General features: G+C 40.4%; 1 protein-coding gene across 6 annotated transcripts in view; it reads left to right on the top strand.

Moving 5' to 3' along the window:
* Positions 1 to 701: 701 nt before the first annotated feature.
* CCDC125 (coiled-coil domain containing 125) overlaps positions 702 to 14,268 on the top strand; it is a 33,031-nt gene continuing 19,464 nt past the window's right edge. The window contains exons 1-6 of one of the 6 annotated variants that reach the window (XM_076008076.1): positions 702 to 1,291; positions 2,891 to 3,005; positions 7,125 to 7,444; positions 8,746 to 9,068; positions 11,993 to 12,051; positions 13,643 to 13,729. In XM_076008076.1, the coding sequence (XP_075864191.1) occupies positions 8,759 to 9,068; positions 11,993 to 12,051; positions 13,643 to 13,729 (456 nt within the window). In that variant the 5' untranslated portion in view covers positions 702 to 1,291; positions 2,891 to 3,005; positions 7,125 to 7,444; positions 8,746 to 8,758. Of the gene's footprint in view, positions 1,292 to 1,315; positions 2,845 to 2,890; positions 3,006 to 7,124; positions 7,445 to 8,745; positions 9,069 to 11,992; positions 12,052 to 13,642; positions 13,730 to 14,268 lie in introns of those variants that run through there. The other 5 variants (XM_076008075.1, XM_076008074.1, XM_076008077.1 and 2 more) reach the window with 5 other exon arrangements.

The raw sequence follows: 14,268 nt of genomic DNA, 5'->3' as shown, positions 1-14,268 counted from the left end.
CACCGCGCCCAGCCAGAAAATTTATTTTTGGTTTGCAAAAAGTACTTAATGTGTTTTCCTTACCATAATAGTACTGGGCAAACTGACTTTAAAATTATAAATATATTACTCTTTTATGTTACTCTTAAAGAATAAGGAGATGCGTTACTGTGAGGAAAGGGTTTATTCGTTTTCTTTATTCCAAACCACAGTAATCTTTAGACCCAGCCAAGTTTTTTGACCACTACAAAGTCCCTTCAGTTATCTCAAGGGTATTGGATATTAGCAAATAATACCAAAATTATTTCATCAAGGTAATAAGTTGATGATCTAGCACGTTTTGAGGGGGTTGGAGGGATGTAGCGCTCCTCTCAGGAAACCAACAGGTATAGATCGTCCTCAGAAACAACTTTCCAGGCCCACAGGGCCATTCCCTCTTGTTCTTTCCCCCTGCCACGCCTTTGCTCTATCAGTTTCTTTGGCCTACAATGCCCTTCTGGTTCTTAGTTCTGAAAGTCTGCTTTTCAAGGTACGCCTGGGCATCTGAACCCATCTTTCTCTTACCGGACTGGTAGAGCCATTCATTCATTCATTCATTCATTCATTCATTTATTTATTTATTTATTTTGACATTAACTGGACCTAGGGATGGTAGAGCCTTAATGTTTGAACCATCTAATTTTATTTTATTTTATTTACTTTTTTTTTGAGACAGAGTCTCGCTTTATTGCCCAGGCTAGAGTGAGTGCCGTGGCGTCAGCCTAGCTCACAGCAACCTCAAAATCCTGGGCTCAAGCAATCCTTCTGCCTCAGCCTCCCTGGTAGCTGGGACTACAGACATGCGCCACCATGCCCGGCTAATTTTTTCTATATATTAGTTGGCCAATTAATTTCTTTCTATTTATATAGTAGAGACGGGGTCTGGCTCTTGCCCAGGCTGGTTTCTAACTCCTGACCTCGAGCAATCCGCCCGCCTCAGCCTCCCAGAGTGCTAGGATTACAGGCGTGAGCCACTGCGCCCGGCCATGAACCATCTAATTTTACATGAACTGACACACAACCCCTCTTGTTCTGGTTTTCTAAATCTCACATTATTATTTGTATGTCGGCTACCCGGTAGTGTGCTCCGGAATTTCACAGAGATAAAACATCAGGCTGCGCACAGCCACGCAGGGAAGCCCCGCCAGGTAAACGCCAGCAGCACAGCGAGCCTTTCCGGTGCCGCGCAGAGCGCGGGGTCACGTGGCGGAGAGGACGAGCCGCGGCGGCGGCAGCTGTAGGGCGCACGCGCAGGAAGAGGAGGCTTCGTCAGGTGAGCTAGCTGACAGGGTGCGGGGGCGCGGGGTTTGGGGGACTCGAAGGGGCTGTTTCCGGAGCCAGAGTTCGGGCTCCAGTCGTCGCGACGCGTGCTGGGAGGGTAATCGGGGCCAGACCTGGCAGGTGGGAACTGGGAGTGAGGAGAATCGGGGAGGAGGTGTGCGCAGATTCGTGGGAAGTCCACAGGTTGTGGACAAACTTGCAAACTGCCCCCCTTTCTCATACCAGTTTAATGGCCTTTTCTGATGATGAAAACATAAGAAATAGGTTTCAGAGACCCTCTCTCTCTCTTCCCTCCAACCTTAATGTTTTGTTTTTCCTACTATTTTTGAGCCTTAAAAGTACAGCTCATTAAATGCTATGTAGTATTCTCTTTTTGGTTCTGGAACAGAAAGAGAACGTTAGTAGAAAAACTGAGCAAATCCTAATAAAGTCTGTGGTTTAGTTAATAGCATGTACCAATGTTAATTTGTTGATTTTGATAAATGTACACAAATGTTAACATTAGTGGAATTTGGGAGTTCCTAGTACTATCTTTGCAATTTAATGTAAATGTAGAATTTTTAAAATGAAAAGTTAAAAAACAAAATCCTACAGCGAAGTGAAGCGGACCATTCTTCACCAGAGAGTGCTCAAGTTAGTTCCTCTTTCTTTGCTAAGCCTGGCAGGAATTAGGTGTCTGTTTGACCAACTTGTTTGCTAAGGCAGGGTTGTCAGGCTAGTGGATGTAGATTCTTCTAGCCTAGTTTTTCCAGGCAAGAATCTGTTTTCTCTTTCATTTCTATCCATCAAGTATCTTTGGAACACCTGTTATGCATAATTATATGAGACACACTTCCTGTACTAGTGCAATAAAACCCTGGGTCTGGTAGGAAGTAAGGACTATTAAAAAGATACAAGGACTGACAAAGTGGCTCACACCTGTAGTCCTAGCACTCTGGGAGGCCAAGGTGGGAGGACTGCTTGAGGCCAGGAGTTTAAGACAAGGCTGAGCAAGATCAAGACCCGCCTCTACAAAAAATAGAAAAATTAGCTGAGCATAGTGACTCATGCCAATAGTCCCAGCTACTCTGGAGCCTGAGGCAGGAGAATAGCTTGAGCTCAGGTATTTGAGGTTGCAGTGAGCTGTGATGATGCCATTGCACTCTGACCCAGGCAACAGATCAAGAGTCTGTTTCCAAAAAAAAGAAAAAGAAAGGAAACAATTTTAGAGCTCTGAAAAAAAACAAAAAAATCTAATCTCATTTCATTTGACAATTGAAGAAAGTAATACTCAATTTCAAATGCAATAAACATTGATTTGGCTACTATAGTTGATTTCAGAATATATTAGTGGTGCCCAAAATGATGCTACAGAGTAGTTAATGCTTAAACCTGTTTTGGAGATAAACAGGCTCCAAGAAGTTAAATGACCTGCTCAGGATCCAAGAGTGGCAAGTGGTAGAGTGAAGTTTGAACCCAGAGCTCCTGAATCAGTGCCTTCTCTGTTACATATTGTGCTGCCCATGGGTTATCAACACTGAATACATGAAACTAGTTGAACAGAAGGTTAGTGACTTTATTTTTTTAAATTTTTCTTTATTTTTAAATAAAGACAGGGTCTCACTGTTGCTCAGGATGGTCTCGAACAGCTGAGCTCAAGTGATCCTCCTTCCTCAGCCTCCCAGAGTGCTAGGATTACAGGAGTGAGCCACAGCACCTGGCTGAAGGTTAGTCACTTTAAATATTTTCACTTTCTTAGAGGTACTGTGTTTTAAAAGTGAAGTTTAATTTATACTGTATTATGTTAATATTATTGTTACTATGTAAAAAGTAGGAGAGTACACAGCCACTAGTCCCTGAAGTTACATTTTAAAAAACATAGGTGCCTCGCGCAGCAGTAGGTAGCGTGTCAGTCTCATAAAAAACAGTAGAGCATTGGACCATGTGAACATTCATTATATTAAACCCTGAGTAGCAGGAAGTTGTACCCATGGTGCCCGAATATGCGATGTGTTGACAAATATTCTTAGCTAACCTTGCAATTGCTTATTCTTTCCTCTTACGGCATGTTCCCCTTGTATTGACCAATTCCATTTTTTTCTCTGCTGCCTGCCTAATCCTAACCATACATTTTTTTTTTTTTTTTTTGAGACAGAGTCTAGCTTTTTTGCCCTGGCTAGAGTGCAGTGGTGACCACAGCATAGCTCGCTGCAGGCTCAAACTCCTGGACTCAAGAGGTCCTCATGCCTCAGCCTCCCAAGTTGCTGGGACTACAGGTGTATGCTACCATGCCCCAGTAAATTTTCTATTTTTAGTAGAGACGGGGTCTCATTCTTGTTCAGACTGGTCTCAAATTCCTGAGCTCAAGCAATCCTCCTACTTCAGCCTCCCAGACTGCTAGGATTACAGGCGTCAGTCATTGCTCACAGACTGTTTTGTTTTTTTTAATGAGCCTTGAGAAAAGGAGGAACTATTTCTTGAACTCCTGACCTCAAGCAGTCCTCCCACCCTGGCCTCCCAGAATGATGGGATTACAGGTCTGTGTGACCACATCTGGCCATGATGAAATATTTCTAAACAGTTACCCAAAGCAGCTGTTTTGAAATGCCTGATGGCAAAAACCTCTCTTAACTAAACTCTGTACTGGAGGGATGGACTGAGCATTTCAGCTGCTCTCCAGCTGCTTCACTGTCACCAGGTAGGTGACTGTGGTTGTGTCCCTATGAGGAGGGCTCAGTGATGATGAGTTCTCTGTAGGCATTTTTGCCAGGAGACATTTTCTGCTGGAAGAAGGGCAGGCAGTAACCCCATAGTATCTAGTGTGGAGCCTTGCTGGGGAGACTATTTTGTTTTTCTGCCCTAGAAGCAAGTGTAGTAGATCCCAACCTGCTCTGGATGACTTGAGGTTGAATGGGATCTCCATAGGTTCCCCATCAGTTGATTCAACCAACCACGATCAAAAATATTTGGAAAAAAAATTCCACAATGTTCCCAAAAGCAAAACTTGAATTTACTGATTGCTGGGTATTCTGCTGAATCCACACAAATAAAGTGATGTATAGGCATTGTATTAGATATTATAATCTAGAGATGACTTATAGTAGACAAGAGGATGTGCCTAGGTTATATGCAAACACTGTGTCATTTTATAGAAGAGACTGGGGCATCTGCAGAATTAGGTATCCCGGGGGACCTAGAATCAGCTCCCCTGGGATACTGGGGGACAACTGTATTTATTTGTTTATTCCTTCCTTTATTTATTTATTAAAGATGTCTCTATTGAGCATGGATTATGTCTCAGATACTGTTTTAGGCACTGGGAATATGGCGGTGAACCAAACAGATAAAACTTGCTCCCCTCATGGAGCTCCCATTCTATTCCAGGCCATCCAGGCCTGGCTCAATGGGAGGTGCTCGGGCTGCCCTCCCTGTTGGGATGCATCCCTGGCAGGCCTGAGCCCCCTTCCACTTCACTAGACTCCAACTTTTGTATTACCCTCCACCTTTTCATTGGCTCTGACTTTAGTGGTATAATTTGAAAAATAGGTAAAATATGGAGGAGTATGTTAGAAGGTCATGAGCACTAGAAGAATAAAACAGAGATGTGAGATAGAGAGGAGGAGGAGTTTGCAATTTTAGATGACATGGCAGGAAAGGCCTGGCCGAGAAGGTGACACTGAAGTAAAGACCAAGAGAGGGTGAACAACCAGCTGTGCAAATCCAATAGTCCACCCTAATCCACACTTTTGCTTCCTGAGGTTTTAGTTACCTGAGATTAACCTCAGTCCGAAAATATTACATACAGTAAGATATGTTGAGAGAGAGGGGCAACATTCACATAACTTTTATGATAGTATATTGTCGTAATTGTTCGGCATTGTTATTGTTGTTAATCTCTTACTGTGCCTAATTTATAAATTAAACCATATCATAGGTATTTATATAGGAAAATATATATATGGGAATGAGATCAGAGATGAGTGTAGGGCCTTTGGACATTGAAAGGGCTTTGGTTTTACTCTGATTGACTTGCACAACAGTGGAGGGTTTTGAACACAGATTACATGATTTGAGAAACAGAGGAAAAGAAGGAGAGAGGGGCACCTTCTTCCCTCCCACCTGTTATTCACTGTCCCAAATATAAAACCTCTGCTGGCCGGGCGTGGTGGCTCACGCCTGTAATCCTAGCACTTTGGGAGGCCGAGGCGGGCGGATTGCTCAAGGTCAGGAGTTCGAAACCAGCCTGAGCGAGACCCCGTCTCTACCAAAAATAGAAATAAATTAATTGACCAACTAAAAAAAATATATATATACAAAAAATTAGCTGGGCATGGTGGCGCATGCCTGTAGTCCCAGCTACTTGGGAGGCTGAGGCAGTAGGATCGCTGAGCCCCGGAGATTGAGGTTGCTGTGAGCTAGGCTGACGCCACGGCACTCACTCTAGCCTGGGCAACAAAGTGAGACTCTGTCTCAAAAAAAAAAAAAAAAAAAAAAACCTCTGCTAATTATGTCTGTACAGAAATGGAAAATGAACCAAGTGGAGCTGTAGGAGAGACTGCAAGTGCCCTGAACTCCTGTAGTGGATAAAGGGCTGAGAAGGGACAGAGGCAGAACATAGGAAGTGTACTGTAGTGTGGGATGCTCTTAGTCACTGGAAGTCTTGTTTTTCAGAGACTTTTCTGAATTTTGTATTGCCCTTAGGAATGTGTAAATGGAATCATTTCCTTTATAACCTTTTATATCAAAAAGAGTATTCTCAGCCGGGCGCGGTGGCTCACACCTGTAATCCTAACACTCTGGGAGGCCAAGGCGGGCGGATCGCTCAAGGTCGGGAGTTCGAAAGCAGCTGGAGCAAGAGCAAGACCCCATCTGTACTATAAATAGAAAGAAATTAATTGGGCAACTAATATATATAGAAAAAATTAGCCAAGCATGGTGGTACATGCCTGTAGTCCCAGCTACTCGGGAGGCTGAGGCAGCAGGATTGCTTGAGTCCAGGAGTTTGAGGTTGCTGTGAGCTAGGCTGACGCCACGGCACTTACTGTAGCCTGGACAACAAAGCGAGACTCTGTCTCAAAAAAAAAAAAAAAGAAAGAAAGGAAAGAAAGAAAGAGTATTCTTTTCCTTGGCAAAGGCGGAGGTGCTCTATCCTGATCAGTGGATTATTGGATTCATTAAAAGCCTTTCCTGATTCCCTGGAATTCATAGCAATCTTTGAAATAAGGGGTTGGACTTTTTCTTATCTAAAAAGTCCTGATGCTTGGGCTGGTGGCTTATGCCTATAATCCCAGCACTTTGGGAGGCTGAGGTTGAGCCCAGAAGTTTGAGGTTGCAGTGAGCTATGATGATACCACTATACTCCTGGGTAACAGAGCAAGGCTCTGACTGTAAAAACAAACAAGTTTGTGGAAAAATTGAATTAAAAGAAAAAAATTAAAAATGTATACTTTATTTCTCAACGTAAGCTCCATCAACTTCAAGATACTTTTGTAAATGATGATACCAGCCATTTAGTCCATCCCTAAAGGACTAAGGGTCCTGGGAATTTAACCATGTCAATGCAGTCTTTTTTACATTATTAACTGAGGAATAATAGGTGCTCTTTAAAGACTTTTTTAAGATTAGGAAACAAAAAGAAGTCAGAAACAGTCAAATCAGGACTATACCGTGGATGCCTAATGATTTTCTCCCTCAGAGAATTCTTATGAAATTAACCAGCAGGAGCATTGTCACGATGGAGAAGGACACTGGTGAAGCTATTTTTGGCATTTTTCTGCTAAGGCTTTGGCTAACTTTTTCAAAACACTCACATAATAAGCAGATGTTATCATTCTTTGGCCCTCCAGAAAGTCAACAAGCAAAATGCGTTGAGCATCCCAAGAAACTGTTGCCAGGACCTTGACCGATCCACTTTTGCTTTGACTGATGACTTCTACCACTTGTTGCCATTGCCTTGCTTGTCCTTTGTCTTCAGGATCTCACTGGTGAAGCCATGTTACATCTCCTCTTACAGTTCTTCAAAGAAATGCTTCAGGATCTTGATCCCACTTGTTTAAAATTTCCACTGAAACCTCTGTTCTTGTCTGCAGCTGATCTGGGCACAACAGTTTTGGCACCCACATGGAGTGGAAAGTTTGCTCAACTTTAATTTTTCCATCAGAATTGTGTAAGCTGAACCGATTGAGATGTCTGTGGTGTTGGCTATTGTTTGGGCAGTTAATTGTCATTCCTCTTCAATTAGGGCATTAGCAAGCGGAATTTTCTCCTTGCAATTTGACATGGATAGTTTGCCACTGCAGGCTGCATCTTCAGTATTATCTCTTCTTAAAACGAGGTATCCATTTGTAAACTGCTGATTTCTTTGGAACATCATCCCCATAACTGTAAAGCATCTGTGATTTCACCATTCTTTCACCCAAGCTTCACCATAAATTTGGTGTTTGTTCTTGCTTCAATTACAGCAAAATTCATGTTGCTCTGATAGGAGTTCTCTTCAGATGATATCTTATTGCCTCAAACTAGATTCTGTTCAGACATGTTACAAGTTAGTATGAGCTTATTTTGGGGAAAAAGTTTTTGAAATCTTTGTATAATTTTTTCATAATGCATGTTTTTTATGGACTTTTTGAAGACCTCCACATATATTTATGGAGTACAAAATGATGTTATGATTTATGAATATAGTGTAGAATAATTAAATAGAGCTGATTAACATGTTCATCACCTCAAATACTTATCATTTTTTGTGCTGAGAACATTTGTAGTTTATTCTCTCAGCTACTTTTCTTTTTTAGAGATGGGGTCTTGCTATGTTGCCCAGGTTGGCCTTGAATTCTCGGCTCAAGCGATCCTCCTGCTTCAGCATCCTGAGTAGCTGGAATTATAGGTGTGCACCACTGTTTCGGGCTTAGCAATTTTGAAATGTACAGTGCATTATTATTTTCTGTATTCACCACACTGTGCAATATTTCTCAAAGGAAAAAAAAATTTTTTCCTGTTTGTCTAAGGCTTTGTGCCCTTTGACCATCATCTTCTCAATTTTCCCACCCTCCCAGCTTCTGGTAACCACTATTCTTCTCTCTGCTCCTTCAAATTCAATTGTTTTTGGATTTTACATCTAAGTGAGAACATAACGGTATTTGTCTTTCTATGCCTGGCTTATTTAACTTAGCATGATGTTTTCCACTTCCATCCATGTTGTCCCAAATGACAGGATTCCCTTCTTTTTTAAGGCTGACTAGTATTCCGTTGTGTAGATATGCCACGTTTTCTTTATTCATCCATTGATGGACATTTAGGTTGATTTCTTAACTATTGTGAATAGTGATTCAATAAACATGAGAGTGCAGACGTCTCTTCAACATACTGATTTCACATCTTTTGGGTAAATACCCAGAAGTGGGATCTAATGATGGTTTCCTGACTACTATTTTTCTTAACTACAACCTGTTTTTCCTTATGATAAAGACGGCATTCGGTAATGAACAAGGTGGTGAGATCATCAAGTGAGTCAGAGGTGCAGCTCTGGGAAACAGAAGAGGATGACATGACAGAAGGTGATTTGGGATATGGCCTTGGAAGAAGACCTGGTGGTATTTATGAAGTGGAAGTTTCACAATTATTTACATCTAGAAAAAGGTCAGATGGAAAGAACTTTAGCCCTCCCCCATTTCCAAGAAAGGAGGAAGAAAGAAGTGGAGGTATTTTTCAATATTCCAAACAAAAGAGCTTGCAAGATACATACTCTCAAGGGTCTAGAATTTCCAGTTACAGAAGACAAAGTAGCACCGGTAAGAATGCCAAATTTCCTCTCCTTTTTTCTTCTGTGAATTTTATCAATGCTGTGACCCTTCCAACACACAAAAATAGGTAACTGTAGCAGATTTTAGAAATTCATTTTTATTCACCTCTTGGGGTCAATGATAATACAAAAGTAATTGATGTTTATATTTCTAAGTATCGTACAACTTTTGAAGTACGGTAGTTGTTAAACATCAATAATATATGTTTGTTAATGGTATCAATAAGTTCAGTAAGTGGTTACTGACTTTGCTTTTTTTGTTGTTGTTATGTACTTTTTTTTTTCTTAGTCAACAGATATTAGTAACATTAAGTGCTAGGCACAGTTCTAGTTTCTGGGAATAGTGTCAGTGAACAAAATAGGCAAAAGCCCTAATGTCATGGATGTCATACTCTAATAGAGGAGATAGAAAATAAACCTGCAAATAACAGATGTATAACATCAGGCTGCGGAAATTGAAAGAATAGTGGGTGACTATGGGGATGGGGCACTACTGTTTCAAGCCAGGGGGAGGGAAAGGCTACCTAAGTAGCTAACATCTGAGCACCTGAATGAAGCGGGGAGCAAGCCTGGAGGCTTTCTAGGAAAGGAGTATTCTGGGCAGAACACAGATGCTTCCAATTATTGTAGGGTATCACAAAATTCTCAAAAATTGTCAAAAAAAATAAATGTATCATAACCAAAAAGGAATTATTCCTTATATTAGGGAAAGAATAAAATTCAGGATCATTTTGTGAGAGAATGTTACAACTCCAAAATGATTGGGAATTCATGGATGAGTCCATACCTGTACTGTGGCACCAGCTCTTTTCTGGCTGAATCTTTTGTAATCCATGATGTAAAACTTCACCTCCTGAGACTTCCCTCACCAAAGATGAACACCCACAAATTAGGGCAACATGAGAATAATTTGAGAAACATGATTTCAGATTCACAAAAAGCATGTTGCATCTTGGGGTTCATTCCCATCCTTCAAAATCCTTCTTGAAATTAGAATGGGATTATTTGTAGATTTTTCTTCCAGTTCGTTAGAGGATGAACTCTGTTTTGTAAGCAAGATGTTGAAAACTGAATATAATACCAAGATGCCTTTATAAAAACATGAGAAAAGTGCTGAGATATAAATAAGATGTAATGATAATATTATAGTATGAGTTCCTGTTTTTTTCAGTTATGGACTTTTGTCTTTGTGTTAAGGTTGGCCCTATCCTAGGTAAGGGTATTATATTAGTTTCTTATTGTTAATAGATAATTTCTAAAATATCACAAATTTAGTGACTTGAAACAACACAGATTTATTATTTTACAGTTCTGTAGGTGAGAAGTCCAAAACAAATTTCACTGGACTAAAATCAAAGTGCTGCAGGGCTGTGTTCCTTCTGGAAGTTCTAGGAGAGAGTCTGTTCCCTTGCCTCTTCTAGCTTCCAGAGGCTGCCTGTATTCCTTTGCTCATGGCCCCTTTCTCCGTCTTCAAAGCCAGCAATGGCTGGTTGAGTTGTTCTCACATCATATCACTCTGACACTGATTCTCTTGCCTCCCTGTTTTTTAATAAGAATTCTTATGAGCACATTGGACCCACTTGGATAATCCAGGGTAATCTCCCATCTCAAAATCCTTAATTTAATCACATCTCTGTCTTTGGAGCTTTTGTTCTGCTGATAATAAGTATTAATAGAACAGAAATGTTTTTTGCCAACTCAGTGTTTCTCTGTCCTTCCTTGGAATCCTGTTTCATCACAGTAAAACATGATTTAGGTTTTGCCTTGGATACTGTTGTGTGGATGAAAGTTCAGAATAGCAAAGAAAAAAATGGTTTTGAGAATTTTTTTCTTTTCTTTTTCCAGAATAAACATTCTTCTCAAGAATTTTTTTTTGAGATAGGCTATTGTTATGTTGCCCAAGCAAGACTTGAACTCCTGGGCTGAAGTGATCTGTCTACCTCAGCCTCCTGAGTAGCTGTGATTACAGGCTCAATGCGTGGCTTCAAGAAGTTTTTAATGTTTCTCAAAATAATCTTTATAAAATTATTATTTTTTTTTTTTTGAGACAGAGTCTCACTTTGTTGTCCAGGCTAGAGTGAGTGCCGTGGCGTCAGCCTAGCTCACAGCAACCTCAAACTCCTGGGCTTGAGTGAGCCTTCTGCCTCAGCCTCCCGAGTAGCTGGGACTACAGGCATGCGCCACCATGCCCGGCTAATTTTTTATTTATATATCAGTTGGCCAATTAATTTCTTTCTATTTATAGTAGAGACGGGGTCTCGCTCTTGCTCAGGCTGGTTTTGAACTCCTGACCTTGAGCAATCCGCCCGCCTCGGCCTCCCAAGAGCTAGGATTACAGGCGTGAGCCACAGCGCCCGGCCTAAAATTATTTTTCTTCATTTTACTTCTTATACTCTTGCTTGTAACTTTCTACCTTAATTTTTTTATTGTCAGTGAAATGAAATTGAAACTTTTAGAACTCTCAGTTTAATTTCTCAGTTGATTCCATTAAGGAGAGAATAATTGAAGTTACAGGAGACTTCTAGTCATTCTCCTTGGAAAGAAATTAAATACAGTTTCTTTCTTAGATAAGCATATTATTATGCTGATAAAGCTTAAGCTAAACAACAAAATCTGTTTATTTTACTCACCAATATTCATGTTTTTCTATTTTGTGTTTGAATATAAGAATTAACCAATTCATTAACATCGTTTTATTTTTAGAGTCCTTTTTTTAAAGACCTTTTCATTCAAAAGTACAGTGTGTGTCTTTTCATTTGTGAAATGTTTTAAGCTACCTGTTTTGATCATTATTTGGTCTATTATAATTCTTTTCTTTTTCCAGTTTAGGGAAAACCTGTATTTGATAATTTGTAACCAAAGGTCTTGTTGTTTAATTAAAGAAAATATCCAAGTTTTTTCCCCCTCTAATAGATTCTACTTCAGAATTGTCAAATGAAGAATTAAGGCAGTATCTTCATGAAACTTTAGAGGTAAGTACTCCTGCTAATATAAAAATTCTTATGTAAATAAAGTCTGTTGATAGATACTTTCTTTTTTTTTTTTTGAGACAGAGTCTCGCTTAATTGCCCAGGCTAAAGTGAGTGCCGTGGCGTCAGCCTTGTTCACAGCAACCTCGAACTCCTGGGCTCAAGCAATCCTCCTGCCTCAGCCTCCCCAGTAGCTGGGACTACAGGCATGCGCCACCATGCCCAGCTAATTTTTTCTATATATATCAGATGGCCAATTAATTTCTTTCTATTTATAGTAGAGACGGGGTCTCACTCTTGCTCAGGGTGGTTTTGAACCCCTGACCTCGAGCGATCCGCCCACCTTGGCCTCCCAAAGTGCTGGGATTACAGGCGTGAGCCACCGCGCCCGGCTGATACTTTCTTTAAATACTACTAAAACCATGTGGAAGACAAAATTGGCTTTCCAGATATTCTTGATGAAGACAGTCTAAAGCTCCTAATGTTTCACATGCTCCTCCTCTGTTTCTTACCCACCTCATCTCTTAAAAAGCCTATTTATGTAAACATGCCCACTAGTTCTCCCTTCCACCCTACTTCTCTAATCTCCTCCTTGAAAATAATTATGACTTCCTTTCATCTCCCTTCCCTATGTATGGCTTGAAATAACCTGACTTAATTTAACCTCCTTGAAGTTAGAAGACCAGAGCTTCCCACAGGTGGCCTGAGGAACCCATCCAGCTTAGTGGGAACAGCAGTTTCTGTGAGGGGTGCCTATCCTTTGGGAAATAGGAAGCCCACCTTAGTATGTTTATGACTCTTCTCATGAAAGTTACAGTATTAGTTTCCTAGGGGCTGCCATGACAAAGCATTACAAACTGGTGGCTTAAAACAACAGAAATCTATTCCCTCTCAGTTGTGGAGGCCAGAAGTTTAAAATCAAGGTTTTAGCAGCCTTTTCTCTCTGAAGGCTTTAGAGGAGACTCCTCCTTTGCCTCTTCCTACCTTCTGATGGTTGCTGCAATCTTTGGCATTCTTTGGCTGGTAGCTGCATAAAACCAGTCTCTGACTCTGCTGTCACATGGCCTTTTCCCTGTGAGTCTGTGCCCAAATTTTTCTCATTTTATAAGGATACGGTCATTGGATTAGGCTCACCCTAATCCACTGTGATTTCATTTTAACTTGATTACATCTGTTAAAGTAAATTTGGCCTGAGTCTGCCTCCTTACCTTGAGTCCTGAAGTAAGAAACTACAATCTAACTTAGTATGCAATAGAATTGAGGTGGGGTACACAGTGGCTCCAACCTGTAATCCCAGCATTTGGGGAGGCTAAGGTGGGAGGACAGCTTGAGGCCAGGAAAGCAATTTCAATTTTATATTATTAGTTCTATGGCCTAGTGAGTAAGAGGAAGAGGTTTGGGCTTTTAGTTACAACCGGCACCTGATAGTGAAGCTCTCAATTTTAGCATGTCTGGTTCACTTACGACATCTAGAGGAATTTCCAACTTCATTTGTAAGTGCTTTGAGGCAAGGATAACTGAAGACTAATCAAATTGATCGTTTTGGGGTTGCATATCTTGCAGATAGGAATACTAATTTTATTTCTGTCCTCAGGAGGTAGAAATTTTAAAAACTGAACTTGAGGCATCTCAAAGACAACTTGAAAGTAAAGAGGAAGCACTGAAAATTCTTCAAAGCATGGTAAAAAGTTACTATTAAACTTTCATCACTTACAAGTACTAATAATTGGTATGGTTTTAGCTTTTAAAACAAGAGCAGCAGTACTTTAATATAGTTGGGGTCTGTAAGGTACAGATTTTTTTTAACAGCTTTATAATCAACTTATCTCCATGAATTTTACTTATTTCAAGTGTACACTATGATTTATATTTACTGAACTTAAGAGTTGTCCAACTGTCACTACAATCAAATTTTAGACATTTCCAACACCCACATAAAGGAACCTCGGGTCCATTTGCAGTCACTCCTCATTCTCACTCCCAGTCCCAGACAACTACTAATCTACTTTCTGTCTTACAGATTTGCCTTTTCTGTTTCATATTAAAAGAATCGTACAATATGTGACTAGATTCTTTTGCATCTGGATTCTTTTAGTTATGTTTTTGAGATCCATGCATGTTGCAGCATGTGTCAGTACTTTCTTTTTATTGCCATATAATATTCCATTGTATAGATATACCACATTTTGTTTATCCATTCACCAGTTGATGGACATTTGG

Source organism: Microcebus murinus, chromosome 11 (genome assembly GCF_040939455.1).
Source record: "Microcebus murinus isolate Inina chromosome 11, M.murinus_Inina_mat1.0, whole genome shotgun sequence".
In the NCBI taxonomy this organism is placed as follows: domain Eukaryota; kingdom Metazoa; phylum Chordata; class Mammalia; order Primates; family Cheirogaleidae; genus Microcebus; species Microcebus murinus.
This window is presented reverse-complemented; position numbering and strand designations above follow the sequence as displayed.